Source organism: Drosophila melanogaster, chromosome 2L (genome assembly GCF_000001215.4).
Source record: "Drosophila melanogaster chromosome 2L".
NCBI classification, from domain to species: Eukaryota; Metazoa; Arthropoda; class Insecta; order Diptera; family Drosophilidae; genus Drosophila; species Drosophila melanogaster.
In genome coordinates, this window is record NT_033779.5 from 10,199,326 (window position 1) to 10,213,763 (window position 14,438).

The following is a 14,438-nucleotide window of genomic DNA, read 5'->3' on the forward strand; positions in this document are numbered from 1 at the left end:
TCGAAGCGAACCAGAAGTTATAAGCAATTAATAAATAGTTTGTTAAACTTTACAATAAGCAGAGAAAAACGTTTTATATTCATAAATCAAACTTAGTCTCGCACCTGATTTATTTTCTTAATCTAGAATGCCACATTAGAAGAATGGTTTAGTTTGAATTTTGTAAGAGCCTAGAATACATTTTATAAATCTGTTATTCCTAAGATTTTAATTTTAATTTGTTGTGCAATTATAACAATATGCTTAAAGATCTCATTTCTAGCCATAACTCATATCATTCTTTGGATTTAGATTAATTAGGGGGGGAATATCATGTATCACTGTTTCAAAAATTTAATACGCATATAAAGCCTTCGGATCTAAAAAATCTTCTGTGCAGATCTCTGGTTTTCCAAACTGATAAGACTGTCTGAAGTTTAACTTATGTAACTTATCTTATTATAACTAATAAACTCCTTTAAACTAGCTATCAGCAGTCAGCGGTAGAAACCAGCTCCATAAACGACCTAGACGGAGGAGAAGTAGTCGCAGCTGCCGCACATGTCGTATAGTTGTCCCGAAGCGGGTTCGATGAAAAATCGCAGGGCCTGAGTGCACTGAAGTTCATGGCTGGCGATTTGTTGTTGCAGCAGTATCTGCAGCTGTTCCATGTTCGCAGAGTGCTCGAAGCGGATGCCACACTCGCAGATGAAGGCACCTTTGTGATGGCGTAGGTTTTTAATCTGACAAACTGGGCATAAAACCTCCTTTTGCTGCTCATCGGGCTCTGCGTATAGCGTTTCCAGATTCTTTTCGCCCAGGGCATACCACTCGTTGACATCGGATAGTAGCTCCTCCAGAATCAGCTCCTCAAGCTCCACATCCTTCTCTAGCTCACTGAGTTCCAGGCGCAGGATTTCCCTGAGTTCGGACTGAAAAAATGGGTGGTTTATGATGGGCTTACTATGGAGATTTGTATGTCCTACCAATTGGATTTCTCGTTGGGCATCCGTGCATCTATTGCGCGTTTCTATGATGCGCTTGCGGTATTTCTACAGGGTATTTATGTGTAAGTATATTGGTACTTTAAGGGGTACACTGATGTCTTTACCTCTCGCAGCATTTCGCGAAGTCTTGGCATTTGGTTGCCCATCCGCTGTCTTTTGGCCACTTCTTGAGCATGCCGCTTTTGCTCCACGGAGGTGCGATAAACCGGGCTTTGAGTGGAGTTCATTTCGGTTTATTTGTATATGTGGTTATTTTGTTTGTTTTTAATCTTTTTTTTTAACTAGATATGGTAGGTCAGTGTCGTCAATAAGGCAAGGTTCCAATTTTATAGCGCTGTTGGTGATTGATAGTGATCTAAAAAGTATACGGTATTCAAAATTAATTAGGTAAATTAAGTGAAATGAAGTAAATGTAAGATACGACTCATCTCCACATATATATAAAAGATTATAAAATAAGTAGTATTACTTAACACAGCCCATGAAGACAGCTCGCACAATGAATTCATGAACTAAGGGCGGCTTAAATACACTATTAACATGTTTAACCAACTTACCTAGTAATTAGCAATCGGAAATAGTTGAAAAACACAACTTTTTTGCTAAAAAAAAAAATCCGCGCAATTTGCTGTTGCTCTGCTAGTGGTGGCACTTCTTCGATAGCCCACTCCGCGGCCAGTGTGACCGTTTGGCCGATGGCGCGCGTGTCACGTGTGCACGCATTTCGCAGCACTGAAAGCAGGGTTGTACCGATTTGACAGCCCGAAGTTGGCGTATAGCACGTTTCCGGTCTTTCTTTCCCTTTCTTTTACCAGCGTGTGCAGTGACTAGTAAAAGGTTAGTGCGATATTTTCAATAAAAATACCATCCAAAGTGAAAGGAAACCGCTCAAATGCCATTGTTTTGTGCCGCCCACAGATGCCTGCTCCGGTCGTCAAGAAGCCAGCAGCGAAAAAGCTGCCCGCCGTGCCGGAATCGAAGCTGAAGTTCAGCAAGAAACAAATCTCCAAGCGAGTCGCCGAGTCGAAACGTCGCCTGAAGAAGGCCGCCGTGATTGCCCTGCGCAAGAAGGAGAACCTGGTCCGCGCCGAGAAGTACCAGAATGAGTACATCAAGGCGGAACAGCGCGAGATCAAGCTGCGTCGCTTGGCCAAGAAGCGCAACCAGTTCTACGTGCCCGCCGAGGCCAAATTGGCCTTTGTCGTCCGTATCCGCGGGTAAGTCCTCTAATGCTCCTCCATGCACAAGTCACACCAATTCATGCCCAATCCCATTAACCGCCAACAGTATCAACAAGGTGGCTCCCAAGGTCCGCAAGGTTCTGCAGCTGTTCCGTCTGAGGCAGATCAACAACGGTGTGTTCATCAAGCTGAACAAGGCCACCATCAACATGCTGCGCATCGCCGAGCCCTACATCACCTGGGGCTATCCCAATCTGAAGTCCGTGCGGGAGCTGATCTACAAGCGTGGATTCGTGAAGCATAACCGCCAGCGCGTGCCCATCACCGATAACTTCGTGATCGAGCGGAAGCTGCGTCAGGCGCACCAAATTCAGTGCGTCGAGGATCTTGTCCATGAGATCTTCACCGTGGGGCCCAACTTCAAGTACGCCTCCAACTTCCTGTGGCCCTTCAAGCTAAACACCCCCACCGGCGGCTGGCGCAAGAAGGCCAACCATTATGTCAACGGTGGTGACTTCGGCAACCGCGAGGACCAGATCAACCGTCTGCTGCGCAAGATGGTCTAAGGACTCCTTTTGATTTATGTGCTGAAACGACAACTGCAGCGGTTCGATGTAAACAGTGAGAGAAATAAAAGTTACTTTTATAAACCCACGAAATGCCGTTCAGTACAAAAACGCAGTGTTTTCGCTTCGATTCGCTGATTTAGTCATTGCGACTTAAATTGGAAAATATCAGTGAAGAGAGAGAGGACTTTTTTAAGGAACGTTTAGTTAAATGTACCAATAGTTTCATAACAACTTTAAATTTAGTAATTTTCTTTCATTTTAATGTTACATTTTTACTTTAAAGAATTCTGCGGTACTCCAGAAAGTCTTGCCCTTTGCTAAGATTAACCCCACGTTCAGTATAATTTTTTGGTTTGCTAATCGTTAATAATTCGATGTATAGCAATATTTAAATTTAAAATTTAGACAGTTTGCTTTTGTAGGCCCATTATTTGAAATGAAAACACAGGATTCTTGTTAATTTGTCTACGCTCTAGATTGTTTATTGTTGTTCTGGTCAAATTTTAAGCGCGCTTAGTGCACAACACTTAAATGCAGATAGCAAGCTAGATTCAGGGTGCCAGGGATAAAAATCGTTTGCCAATGTACACTTTATTGAATCATGGTTTGCCTTTCAGCTGGCAGTGGATTTAAATCGTTTTTTTTTTTTTTACACACACAATAGTCCAAAGCAGTTAGCAAACAAACATAAATTGTAAATTCCAATAGCATGGAAATTAGTCAATAATCGGGAGGAAGCTGGCACCCTTTTTAAATGTATAATTTAATTAATCGTTACCACATGGAGCACATGCCGTTGTCCGCTGTTCAGATTCCCGCTTCTACTGGTGTCCACCGGCCTGCGTGGTGGTCACATGGATGTTCTGCACCAGGCGCTGGCCCCAGTACTCCTCCAAATCGAATGGCTTAAAGTTCTTCAGCTGATTGTCGGATTCGTTGCAGTACAGCACAGGTGGACCCTGTTCGTAGACCTGGAGAGAGAGCAAAGCATGAAGAGCAACCGACAATTTGGACCGGGGACCGCGAATCTCAATGGTTTTCACCATCAAAATGCTCTTGAATATTTTAGAAAGATACCTAAAGGTAACTTGTTGGACTCGAGGTTGGCTATTTCTAAACTAGATCTTGATGCCTAAAATGCATAGAATGATCCTGCTGATCGAAATTGGAATTATCCACTATCGTTTCCTATTCTTCTAAAGAAAAGATTGGACTGCAAAGTCTGAATAACGAGCAAGTGTTCACGGTCCCTGATGTCCGCGTGCGAAAAGCGAAGCAGGGTGACAAAGGAGCGGCCTTTTGGATCCAAGTAAGCTGCTCACCTTGATCCATGCCCCCCGGATGTACCGGATGAGCTCATCGTGCTGCGAGATTGGCAGGCTCTGTGGTTGCTGTTGTTGCTGCTGCTGTCCGGCGGCGGAGGCGTAGAGCGGATTGCTGTTGTTATGGCCACCGACGGACGGAGAGTTTCCGGCACTGTGGTTATTGTATCCCGGCGAATTGGACGCCCCCGCCGCCGAATTGTTGTTATGGTGGTGATGGTAGCTGTGCGGCGCATTGTGCCCGCTGTTCTGCCGCCTAATGTTGTAGGGATAGCGTCTAAAGCGTAAATAATAATATATTTAGTTCTTATCATTAACTTTATGAAAGCGAAGCAAACTCCTTGATTGAAAGCTGCACTGTATTTGTTGTGCTGATATTAAAAAAAAAAAACTTTTTATGACCATGACCTACTTTAAGCATTATTTTAAATACAGTTTAGCAAATGAGTTTTCCAAATTAACCAATTTACACTTTAATATGAACTTCAAAAACTGTCTTTTGAAATTCCTGAATTATTAAGATCCTATGGCATCTATATATGCTGGTTAATAACCTGCTAATCAAAGTAATTAGGTTAGAAATGCTTCTTCCCCAATATTTTTAATATTTAATTCGCAGTTTTATATATAACAAAATAGCAGTAACGGTTAATCGTTTGGAAGATCGCACATACATACATACATGCGTATGTGTGTAAACACAGTCTTTTGTCGCTTGACGCACACAGGTTAAATTCGAGCGAAAGTAACGATTTTGGGTGCGTGCACTGTATATCCAAATACATTACCCATTATTGCGATCCATGTTGTCAGGTGCTTGAGTAAAATTAATCTCCCCAAGTTGTCTTGTTTATCGCCGAAAATTTATTTATATTCCGTATAAATCTTTTCTCTTCAGTCGCAGTGTGACCGCGGCTCAATGGTCCACCTATACCAAGAAATTATACCAAAATAATGGTTTATTGGCGCCCATCGGTTCGAATACCCCTAACTCCATTCAAACGGATTTAAGTTAATAAATTCAAAAATATTAATTAAATAACATTTAATGTACAAATAAATGTTATCTGGTTTAATTATATTCTCCAGAGAATGATAAGTATAGTTATAAAAGTAATTTATCAACAGATTTTTAAATTGTAGTCACTTAAATTCCATTAAATATCCGTTTCTCTTTATGATTTAAACGTTATTAATACGATATAATTATTTTATTCCGCAACAATAACTTTTAAATGCCACTTTTGTGTTCCCTTTCACTATGAACAATGATATTCAAAAATTATCTAGCTTGAATTCAATGACGTGCTAAAATGACATCATTTTATTACCATTAAAGACCCTAAAAAGATATTTGCTAAAAACGCAGTTCGAAACATTTTTGTCATTTATTTGGAAGTGAGTCAACAGATAAGGGAATGTACATTCATAGTTCATTGTTTAGTTTCTTTTTCTTTTTTGCTTGAAATATCCGGTTGGACTCGTTCCGGATGCCATAGTCATCAGTACATTTATTTTTGTAAAATGCATAACATATTTTCAACTATCTCTAAAGTAAAGAAAGTTCCACGTACATATATTACAATACAAGAAATGATAAAAGAGATAAAAGTATCCGTCGAGCATCCATTTACAGATCATTTACAATAGTTCAACACGTAGATCTAGATATAATGATGGTAAAACGTGCCATTCATCTTGAGCATTCAATTCTTTACAACACATTTTAGCGCCTTCATTCAATTAAACTTATGCTGCGCAAATCCCACTTAGTTCGGGCTTCGTAACACTTGCAAGTAGCAGATAGATTAAAGTCTTTTCTATTACACACACATATATATAAAATCTTCAACCTTAGTCGAATGAGTTAAGCTGCTCCTGCATCCGCAGACGCAATGGTTTTCTAAATAGTTTGGCGCGCCTTTTCCTTTTCGGAAAAAGGACTCGATTTTTGGCAACTCACGGCAAGCATTCCTTTAGCACTCTCATAGATCATCATCGCCGATGCCCTCGAACGCACCGTTGGCCACGCGTGCTCCATTGTCCACCACGTCGTTGCGGAAGAATACGGCTCCGAAGGTGCGCGATGTAGTCAACCTGGGTTTGGATCTGGGCGCCGAATCTTCGGACAGAAACCTAACTGGCGGCGTTGTGGGCGCAGTGGATGTAGAACACGTGGAGGATGCCCATGTCGACGTGGAACAGGTTGAGCTGGGTGTTGATGAGGACGACGTGACTGCATTCTGTTCCTGCTCCTCATCGCTATTCTGATCCTTTCCACTGCCAGCGCCTCGCTGTAACAACTCGTCGACCATGGCCTGCAGGCACACGGACATCAGCATGGCCTGATCACTGTTAATAGTGATCCAGCGCAGCGTCTGCTTGCCAATCAGATATTCAAAGGCCAGCTGGAGATGCGTGGGTTCCAGCCGCGATTCCAGCGTAATGTGTGTAACGCTGACGCGCCACGAGCGCATCCTAGTCACCCGGAACTTCGTCTCGTAGATCTTAACGCCACGTGCCGTGCGCAGAGCCAACTCCTTGTTGCCAATGCTAATTAACGCCATTGTGTCCGGCTCCGGATAGTCCACCTGCGCCTCATCGAACTGCAGGCAGCCGTAGGAGGGCAGCTGACGCACCAGGTCCATGTACTCACGCGCTCTTCCCTGCATCTGCAGGCTGTTCAGTTGGCGACCCTCGCCGGGCGTACAGATGACCACCCACTCGCGGTTCACGTCCGCAACGGTCTGGTTGTAGAGCAAATTCAATGCCACTTTGCTTCCAGTTAGCTTGGCATCTCTACTGGAGTCCCAGTAGCAGGTACGCAGCAGCAGTTCGCAGGGCTGTACATGCAGACGCGTTATATACGGCGACTCGAAATCCATGAGGCGTCGCACCAGGTGCAGTTCGCCGGATTTCCTTTGACGTCGCACTAGGAACAGGCAAAAGAAGCGCACCAGCTCATCGGGCAGCTGTAACTCCCGGCAGACGCTCTTGAGCAGCGCACTGGCGTTCTGCTGCACCGAGCAGTTGACCAGGATGCGTTCGCCCGCGGGATTCGTATAGACCTGCACCTCCAGCTGCTGTTCCTCGCAATCGGTGGCGACTTGGCCCTCGGCCAGTGCCGTGTCCAGTTGGGCGCGCTGCAAGAACTGCTGCAAGTGGGCGGATCGGGCCAGACGGTTGTCCTGACCCACCGCCTGCAGGTACTGCTCCAGGGAGCTGCGACGCGCCTCCAGTTGGCCATTGGTGAGCGGTAGGAGGCGTTTGGGTGGAAAGGGCGGCAGGGGGACGCCCACACAGTGCCTGCGCAGCTGGTCGTTCAGCGAGTGCAGCTGTTTGTAGCGCAGGACGCAGTGGTGGATGCCGTTGATGTGTATGTTGTAGGCCGTGTAGGTGGGCGAGGAGCCCAGCTCCTGGGTGTCCGGTATGGAAAAGTGCATCCTGCTGCTGTGCATTGGCACCCGGCCAGCGGATCACACCTGCATTGTCAAGCGGCTCCTCTGCTAAGCGCAGCAATTGCTCTCAATTCAATTAATTCGCAGCTTCAATTGTTCACTTTTCGCCCAGATGTGTAACCGTACTCGCATCGTCGCAAAATACCATGCGCGTCGAAAATACCAAAAAAGAGCTGTTTCAAACAAAAAGTTCGTTAAAAATGTTTAATTTGAATAAGTATAATAGATAAAATACGCTCATTTAATTTGATTACTTTTATTAGATATATATGTAAACCTAAACATTGGCTTGTAGAGGCTTAGAAATAATATTCATTATAAATTGTGTGAGTATTTAATGTTGAACCTATACACTAGAGAATATTTTATTAAATTGTCAGTCGCTAACGCAGAAAGGGTTGAATTCAAGTTATGGTTAAATTAATATCAAATAATATTATCATAGGCGATCTCAACAAACATATTGCATTTACAAGTCAACTGGGTACTGAACTTCTCCTTTTAGCATAACCACGCCCGAAGGATTTACCTTCACTTTGATTTTGGTGTTGGGATATAAAACTCCATAGTCAACATTTTCGTAAAGGTCCTAAAGGGATGATAGATATAATAAGATATACAAAATAAGATCAAGTTAAGGTCATATATTTACCTCCACTCTGTAGCCAGAAAAGTTAATCAAGCCCAATTCTTTCAAAGTAACCGAAATATCCGATGGAGTTCCATCAGTTCTTCTATTCACAAAGGCAATTGCGTAGGAGTAAAAGTTTTGATAGAGCGGTCCAATCGGTCTTGACCAGATCTCAATGCCCTTGTGTTTATAAATCCTTCTTCCCTGTATTCCAAGCGGATCTTGATCCACGGCGATTATCTTTCGATTCTGTAGAATGTGTTTAAACTGCGGACGAATCGTTCTCAAATCAACCGACATCAAAAGTGGAGCGGCCAAAATTGACCAAATTGCGAATTGGGTTTTAGCTTGCTCGTAACTCAGTCCGAAATTTCCGATAATCAACTGAAATCGGATTGGGAAAAGATATAAATATATTATTCAAAGGTAAAACCTATTAATACCCACCATATCTGGATCGTTCCAATGACCAGGACCTGCGTTGGGCGCTATTACGTCCTGGTTGTTGCCATAATAATCGATTATATTCTCCACGGATGCCCACGAGTCCTGGATGTCGTCATAGTTCCTCCACAGGTTGCAGTGCGTTTGGATGGCCGAGTAGTTTGGCTGTATTCCCGCATAAATCTGATAAACTGGCCAGCTGCAGGAATACACCATCGATTTGCCCGTGCTGTTCAGAAGTCGACCGAAAGTGGAGTAGCCATGATCCATATCGTAGGGCAGAGCATAGCAACCATCTAGCTTCACGTAGTCCACATTCCAGTCCGCGAATTGAAGGGCATCCTTCTCCTCATAACCAATAATGCCCGGATATCCGGCGCAGGTGTAGTTGCCGTAGTCCTCGTAAATTCCAAACTTGAGGCCTCTCGAGTGAATCTTCAAATGCAAATTTAACATAAACATAATCGCTTTCTTTTAAATTCTATACTCACATAATCAGACAAAGCTTTAATGCCGTTCGGAAAACGTTTGCGATCAGCTACCAATTTTCCATCGTGACTGCGATGTTTTTCCAACCAGCAATCGTCGATATTTATGTATTCATAGCCCACAGATGCATATCCATCCGCCACAACAATATCAGTCATGGTTTGAAATAGTTGTTCACTGTAATTACCAATTTATTGGTTTAAGTTAACTAAGTTTAGTTTTGCAAGCTAGACGCTTACCTAATGCAATTATCTGGATCGTTCACGCAATCCGTGTTGCAACGAAATCTCTCCCAGGAAAGCCAACCCATTGGAGGAGTTTTGGCAAGCCCATTGTCGAGGCATTTACCGAAGGTGCTACTCAGTAATATGATCCAAAGAGTAGCTAACATAGTTTTCTAAAAGGAAGTAAATGGGAGAATAGATTGGTACTTGCAAAAGTGTTTAAATAAAAATGATTAAGTTATTAAGCAGTTTGTAGATAGTCACTTAAGATACATAAATGTATTATATACGTATTAATATATTCTTTCATAATTTAGTTCTTATATTGGATCTGTAGGTTCTGTGTTTAAATTTATGAAATCCAAACCGTCTGGCAACGCCGCACTTTAAGCCAGTCTTACAGGTTCGTTGAACAATGGGCAAAAAATAAAGAGCGAAAAAAAAGAGAAAAAGGTCTGTTCCAGTACAAGAGCAGGTCTAAGACTTAGACTCTATATGTGGAACGGAATGGTTCTCGGTCTATTGTGCTCGAGGTATAATGACAACAAAAGGAGCTCAGCTTGATAACAATGGAGCTGTATATTAATTAATTCACGACATGGTGTTAGAAAAAATTACCAACAAACGTTAATCTTTAAAGCCAGGAAGCTACTTTCAATTAATAACTAAAATATAACACTTAAACAGTTAATTATGAAGTTTGGATCATTTAAATTAATGTACATTTACACACTATCTGGCAAATTTGACTTGTTGTGAATTTCATACGTACGTACACTTAAAAGAAAAAAATAAACTAGTTTGTGCACAGAAATGTGTGGTACATACCAATGATTTCTATTTGTATATTTGCAGCGCAATTAAGTAATAGCGTTTTTCGCATTGGAGCCGGTTTTTTGGTAGCCAATGGTAGCTTATGTGAGCTGCAGCTTAAATCCTTCAGTATTTAATTAAACTAAATTAAAAAATTTATTTAACTCCGATCGGTTATTAAACCAATATTTAGTGTGAACTTCAGTTTAAGACGCATCAATGCCATTTTAGCCACTTAGATGGAACTCGAAAAGTAAATATTATGTGGCGGTGGCAAATGGAGACATTAAGAACTAAGGCACATAAATACGTATGCAAATGTATATATATACACAAAACAACATAAAAACCAGTTTCTTTTTATGAGAGTAAAGTGCTTTTAGTACTTGAGATGCGAGGGTTGAAGTTGTATATGTGATAAAGTGCTCATTTATTGTGTTTCTACCTTTACAACAATGCATTATATACGAAATAAACAAAAAATATATCAGTTTTGCTTACATTTTATTAAAACTTATTTACTATATATCTGGAATTTGTATATTTATTTGGCTAATAACCATCGATGAGCTTGGCTATGTTTTTGTCTCTAATAAACTGGCATTTCTGTTCGAATTGCTGTAACGATTCTTCCATCCTAAAGAACTCCGAATTAATCATTTTATTGTTTTTACGGATCTGATTCAGGAATATATCCATGGGCGAAGTGTCTTCCTCTGAGTGTACTGCAAAATACATATTATATTATATTATATTAACAATATATGATATATTATACAAACCTTCCTGATTTTGCTGCACGATAGCTGGGGTTCCACTTGAAATGGTGGATAGATTGGAACGTCCGATTTTCTCGCCACTTTCTACGAACTCAGCGATGGCGTTGCGGAATTTCTCGGGTATCAGAAATAGTCGATCAACATTTCCCTTTTTGTAACACAGATAGGCGCTCTTCATTTGAAACCATTTTCTGCGTATTTGGGTGGGCGACTTGTTTGGAAAACCCCTTTTTTTCATCTGATTGGCGATTTGGATGAAGGTGTACTGGGTGGTGCTGGTGGACAGGGCTCCCTGGCAGTTGTTCACCTCCTTAATCAGGTCGAGCATGCACTCTATTTCGGCGGAGACCCAAAAGTTTCGTTTCAGTTTCTCGGACTTCATGGTCTTGACAATATTTCTAAAAACAAATGTTTTTCAATCTCAAGTTTGTTGTTCTACGAAAATAGTGTGACCGGATCAAGAGAACTTTAAAATATGCGAAACGATAGAACATAAACGAAATTCGCCGCTGAAAAGCTAAAAGAAAAATTTGAAAACCAAAAATTATGTATTATGAATTAACGTATGTTAAATTATTTAAATTAAGTTGAGAGTAAGAATAACTTTTAAGTGCAATTTCCATAGAATATTTTGTCCTTATTTTAGAGAACAAAATAAAGGCACTGGTTAATTGTTTGATATTCGAGATTCGGACGAAATGTTTAAAAGTGGCTCGATTTCAAATAAATATTTTTTGAATTGTTAGTCCTTACTATGCATATTTTGCATTTGTAAACGATGCAGAGAAGTACAAAATTTCCCAAATAAACAAAAAAAAAAACAAATGAATTGTGTAGGATAACATAGAAGTTAATCATGTGAATTAAATTTTCTATTTGTTTTAAAATATTTTATAAACTAAAAAGGGGATTTTAGTATATACTTACACATACCATTTTCGCTGACGCTGGCAACCCTGCTGTATTTCGCACGCCTGTTGCTTTTCTTCTTTCGTCTGAAACTTTTATAAAAAATTCTCCGGGCTGGGGAACTAAAACTCTTAGGAAAATAAGTGGCACTGGTAGGCACTAACGACTAAACAATAATTTTATCTAAAAAAAATATATCAATGTTTTAGTGTATTAATCGAAGACAAAACCTTAACTTGAATGTGCTTGTTGACTTTTCTTCCAAAGAAACGTGCTGCGAAAGTGTAAATAATGGACTCCAAATACTTTGCAACCAGCAGAAACGATGCTGTAGGTCCATCGCCTGTGAAGTTCTCCTTCAAGCGGAAGTACGATGCCATGGCGAACAGTCCCATACTGGAGAAGAAACCCCATGTGGCCCAAATCAAGCAGACAATAGCTCCCATTCTGCTGACCAGCAAAAGAACCTCCATTGAACAGCAGCAAAAATCACTGCCTGTCTTTAATTGCCGCCATCGAATCCTCAAGGAACTGGAAGCGAACGACACCGTGCTAATCATGAGCGAGACGGGCTCGGGCAAGACCACACAGATACCACAGTTCCTGCTGCTGGCTGGTTACGCCAAGAACGGAATGATCGGAATCACCCAGCCGCGCAGAGTGGCGGCCATAACAGTGGCACGTCGCGTGGCCCAGGAGTTGAACGGAACCATTGGCGACACGGTGGGCTATACGGTGCGTTTCGAGGATGTCACCTCAAGGGCCACAAAGATTCGATTCCTTACCGACGGCGTTTTGCTGCGCGAGTCCATTAAGGATCGACTACTGCTCAAATATTCTGTGATTATTCTGGACGAGGCTCACGAGCGAACCGTGAACGCAGACCTACTATTCGGGATAGTCAAAGATGCTCAAAAGGAGAGGCGTAAGCAAAAGTTGGCCAACCTAAAGGTAGTGGTTACATCTGCCACGATGGATATCGATCACTTCGGAAATTACTTTAATTGCAAGGGCATGTACCTGGAGGGACGGACGTATCCGGTCCGTGTGATGCACACCAAGGAGGAGCACGAAGATTACATCCACACCGTGCTGGTTACCCTCTTTCACATACACCGCACCACTCCGAAAAAGTAGGTCTGATGATATATATATTTACACTTACTGATTTATATATATGTGTACATTTATTACAGCCACGACGTGTTGATATTCCTAACCGGGCAAGAGGAAATCGAGTCATTGGCCCAACAAATACGCCAGCTTGCCAAGGTGAGTCCATCGTCGTACAGCCCACAGATTGCACATCATTAAAAATAAGTTGCTCGCTATTTCAGATTGACACGACTGGAACAACAGATCTCCGCGTATTCACGTTGTATGCTCAGCTATCGCAGGGCAAGCAATTGGAGTGTTTTGTGCCGACACCGGCCAACGTACGCAAAGTAATCTTGGCCACAAATATAGCAGAAACGTCGATCACCATACCGGGCATCCGTTGTGTGATTGACTGTGGCTTTGTGAAGGAGAAATCGTTCAATACCGTCGACGGACTGGATGTCTTAAAGTCAGTTCGAATATCTAAGGCGCAAGCCTGGCAGAGAGCTGGACGAGCAGGTCGCGATGCGGATGGAACCTGCTACAGGGCGTACACAAAAGCTGAAATGGACTCCTTTGCAGATGCAACTCAGCCAGAAATCCTGAGAACAAATCCAACGTCAATGGTGCTGCAGCTCCTCGCCCTGGACATTGATTGCAACAATTTCGACTTCCTAGACCCGCCACTTGAAGATGGACTGCGCAGTGCGTATAAGAGCCTCGATGCCCTGGGGGCTATTAAGACTGGAGATGACTCATACATTACACCGCTGGGTCGGCAAATGGTGCAGTATCCCTTGGATCCCAAGTACTCAAAGCTACTGCTTACTGCTTCATCGTTCGGCTGCATGGAGGAGATCCTGAGCCTTGTTTCCGTTCTCTCAAGCGATCACGTCTTCGTCTCGAATAGCGAAAAAAACGAAATGGCTGCACTAGCTCACGCCAAGTTTCAGTCCAAGCATGGTGATCATTTGACGCTGCTGAATGTGTTCAATGGGTTTTTGAAAAGCGAAAAGCCAAAGGTAAGTGTTTCGTCGTACTATCTTTCCTATTAAACAATCATTAAATCGTTTTATCTGTTTTAGATGTGGTGTCACGACAACTATTTAAATTTGCGTAGTTTAACCTATGCACGAAATGTTCGCCGACAATTGAGGGAAATAAGCGAGCACTTGCATTTGGCTCTAAATAGCTCGGATGACATTGAAATGTTGAAGAAATGCATTTTAAATGGATTCTTTGAAAATATTGCCGTTCTGCAACGCGATGGCTTCTACATAACCGCTTCCGGCAACATCAGGTCCAAAATCCATCCGTCGAGCGTTCTGCACGGAAAGTACAAGCCGAGCTACATACTCTTCACCGAAATTGTGCAGACGGAGCAAACGTTTCTACGCCAAGTCACGGAAATATCCATCGAATGGATCAAGGAGGTTGTGCCGTTTGTTAAAAACATACCAACAAGATGAAATAAAGTACAAAACTGTTCAAAGAATGTTTTGATCTTTTCCTTATCCCTTTTTTTTTTATTAATA

General features: G+C 42.1%; 7 protein-coding genes and 1 long non-coding RNA gene across 12 annotated transcripts; 3 read left to right on the plus strand and 5 right to left on the minus strand.

Moving 5' to 3' along the window:
• Positions 1–75: 75 nt before the first annotated feature.
• Positions 76–1,649, minus strand: Ripalpha (RPA-interacting protein alpha). Its single transcript, NM_135507.3, has 4 exons — positions 1,544–1,649; positions 1,091–1,341; positions 966–1,031; positions 76–911 (listed from the first exon to the last, which is right to left on the minus strand). The coding sequence occupies exons 2-4, from the start codon at positions 1,211–1,213 to the stop codon at positions 507–509; spliced, it is 594 nt and encodes a 197-aa protein (NP_609351.1). The 5' UTR covers positions 1,214–1,341; positions 1,544–1,649; the 3' UTR covers positions 76–506.
• A 29-nt stretch (positions 1,650–1,678) lies between these two features.
• Positions 1,679–2,996, plus strand: RpL7 (Ribosomal protein L7). Of its 2 annotated transcripts, none has more exons than NM_001298865.1 (3): positions 1,679–1,823; positions 1,905–2,203; positions 2,274–2,996. In NM_001298865.1, exons 2-3 carry the CDS (start codon positions 1,905–1,907, stop codon positions 2,731–2,733), a joined length of 759 nt encoding a protein of 252 aa, NP_001285794.1. In that variant the 5' UTR covers positions 1,679–1,823; the 3' UTR covers positions 2,734–2,996. The 2 variants fall into 2 exon arrangements, with proteins under 2 accessions (NP_001285794.1, NP_523531.1); NM_078807.3 differs by having other exon boundaries at positions 1,775–1,823; positions 2,274–2,820.
• Positions 2,997–3,194: 198 nt separating this feature from the next.
• Positions 3,195–4,992, minus strand: CG34159 (uncharacterized protein). Its single transcript, NM_001103667.3, has 3 exons — positions 4,847–4,992; positions 4,059–4,335; positions 3,195–3,707 (listed from the first exon to the last, which is right to left on the minus strand). Exons 1-3 carry the CDS (start codon positions 4,861–4,863, stop codon positions 3,558–3,560), a joined length of 444 nt encoding a protein of 147 aa, NP_001097137.1. The 5' UTR covers positions 4,864–4,992; the 3' UTR covers positions 3,195–3,557.
• A 439-nt stretch (positions 4,993–5,431) lies between these two features.
• On the minus strand, positions 5,432–7,636 carry Snx17 (Sorting nexin 17). The gene has a single exon (NM_135509.3). The coding sequence runs from the start codon at positions 7,514–7,516 to the stop codon at positions 6,044–6,046; it is 1,473 nt and encodes a 490-aa protein (NP_609353.1). The 5' UTR covers positions 7,517–7,636; the 3' UTR covers positions 5,432–6,043.
• A 123-nt stretch (positions 7,637–7,759) lies between these two features.
• On the minus strand, positions 7,760–10,419 carry CG5731 (uncharacterized protein). Its single transcript, NM_135510.3, has 6 exons — positions 10,133–10,419; positions 9,320–9,477; positions 9,083–9,257; positions 8,595–9,026; positions 8,169–8,531; positions 7,760–8,105 (listed from the first exon to the last, which is right to left on the minus strand). Exons 2-6 carry the CDS (start codon positions 9,469–9,471, stop codon positions 7,986–7,988), a joined length of 1,242 nt encoding a protein of 413 aa, NP_609354.1. The 5' UTR covers positions 9,472–9,477; positions 10,133–10,419; the 3' UTR covers positions 7,760–7,985.
• lncRNA:CR44845 (long non-coding RNA:CR44845) lies at positions 9,416–10,461 on the plus strand. Of its 2 annotated transcripts, NR_124173.1 has the most exons (2): positions 9,675–10,072; positions 10,160–10,461. It is a non-coding gene; the product is annotated as a long non-coding RNA:CR44845 (long non-coding RNA). The 2 variants fall into 2 exon arrangements; NR_124172.1 differs by lacking the exon at positions 10,160–10,461 and having other exon boundaries at positions 9,416–10,084.
• A 66-nt stretch (positions 10,462–10,527) lies between these two features.
• On the minus strand, positions 10,528–11,356 carry CG5727 (uncharacterized protein). Its single transcript, NM_135511.4, has 2 exons — positions 10,900–11,356; positions 10,528–10,842 (listed from the first exon to the last, which is right to left on the minus strand). The coding sequence occupies exons 1-2, from the start codon at positions 11,276–11,278 to the stop codon at positions 10,670–10,672; spliced, it is 552 nt and encodes a 183-aa protein (NP_609355.1). The 5' UTR covers positions 11,279–11,356; the 3' UTR covers positions 10,528–10,669.
• Positions 11,357–11,817: 461 nt separating this feature from the next.
• ath (athos) lies at positions 11,818–14,396 on the plus strand. 3 transcript variants are annotated; one of them, NM_001347806.1, is made up of 5 exons: positions 11,818–11,957; positions 12,073–12,938; positions 13,002–13,077; positions 13,143–13,925; positions 13,989–14,396. In NM_001347806.1, exons 2-5 carry the CDS (start codon positions 12,097–12,099, stop codon positions 14,370–14,372), a joined length of 2,085 nt encoding a protein of 694 aa, NP_001334734.1. In that variant the 5' UTR covers positions 11,818–11,957; positions 12,073–12,096; the 3' UTR covers positions 14,373–14,396. The 3 variants fall into 3 exon arrangements, with proteins under 3 accessions (NP_001334734.1, NP_001334733.1, NP_609356.2); NM_001347805.1 differs by having other exon boundaries at positions 11,845–11,957; positions 12,015–12,938; NM_135512.4 differs by having other exon boundaries at positions 11,845–11,957.
• The last annotated feature ends 42 nt before the right edge of the window (positions 14,397–14,438 follow it).

What these genes read in the sequence shown, in the direction of transcription:
- Ripalpha (NM_135507.3), bottom strand. Translation starts at nt 1,213, where the DNA reads ATGAACTCCACTCAAAGCCCGGTTTATCGCACCTCCGTGGAGCAAAAG. An exon ending in TTCGCGAAATGCTGCGAGAG is followed by an intron (nt 1,032 to 1,090) that starts GTAAAGACATCA and finishes AATACCCTGTAG; the next exon opens with AAATACCGCAAGCGCATCAT. An exon ending in CCCAACGAGAAATCCAATTG is followed by an intron (nt 912 to 965) that starts GTAGGACATACA and finishes CCATTTTTTCAG; the next exon opens with TCCGAACTCAGGGAAATCCT.
- CG5731 (NM_135510.3), bottom strand. Translation starts at nt 9,471, where the DNA reads ATGTTAGCTACTCTTTGGATCATATTACTGAGTAGCACCTTCGGTAAA. An exon ending in TTAAAGCTTTGTCTGATTAT is followed by an intron (nt 9,027 to 9,082) that starts GTGAGTATAGAA and finishes TTGCATTTGAAG; the next exon opens with ATTCACTCGAGAGGCCTCAA. An exon ending in ATTGGAACGATCCAGATATG is followed by an intron (nt 8,532 to 8,594) that starts GTGGGTATTAAT and finishes ATCCGATTTCAG; the next exon opens with TTGATTATCGGAAATTTCGG.
- RpL7 (NM_001298865.1), top strand. Translation starts at nt 1,905, where the DNA reads ATGCCTGCTCCGGTCGTCAAGAAGCCAGCAGCGAAAAAGCTGCCCGCC. An exon ending in TTTGTCGTCCGTATCCGCGG is followed by an intron (nt 2,204 to 2,273) that starts GTAAGTCCTCTA and finishes AACCGCCAACAG; the next exon opens with TATCAACAAGGTGGCTCCCA.
- ath (NM_001347806.1), top strand. Translation starts at nt 12,097, where the DNA reads ATGGACTCCAAATACTTTGCAACCAGCAGAAACGATGCTGTAGGTCCA. An exon ending in AAATACGCCAGCTTGCCAAG is followed by an intron (nt 13,078 to 13,142) that starts GTGAGTCCATCG and finishes TCGCTATTTCAG; the next exon opens with ATTGACACGACTGGAACAAC. An exon ending in TGAAAAGCGAAAAGCCAAAG is followed by an intron (nt 13,926 to 13,988) that starts GTAAGTGTTTCG and finishes TATCTGTTTTAG; the next exon opens with ATGTGGTGTCACGACAACTA.
- CG5727 (NM_135511.4), bottom strand. Translation starts at nt 11,278, where the DNA reads ATGAAGTCCGAGAAACTGAAACGAAACTTTTGGGTCTCCGCCGAAATA. An exon ending in CGTGCAGCAAAATCAGGAAG is followed by an intron (nt 10,843 to 10,899) that starts GTTTGTATAATA and finishes TGTATTTTGCAG; the next exon opens with TACACTCAGAGGAAGACACT.
- CG34159 (NM_001103667.3), bottom strand. An exon ending in TCCGGGGGGCATGGATCAAG is followed by an intron (nt 3,708 to 4,058) that starts GTGAGCAGCTTA and finishes CTCTCTCTCCAG; the next exon opens with GTCTACGAACAGGGTCCACC.
- Snx17 (NM_135509.3), bottom strand. Translation starts at nt 7,516, where the DNA reads ATGCACAGCAGCAGGATGCACTTTTCCATACCGGACACCCAGGAGCTG.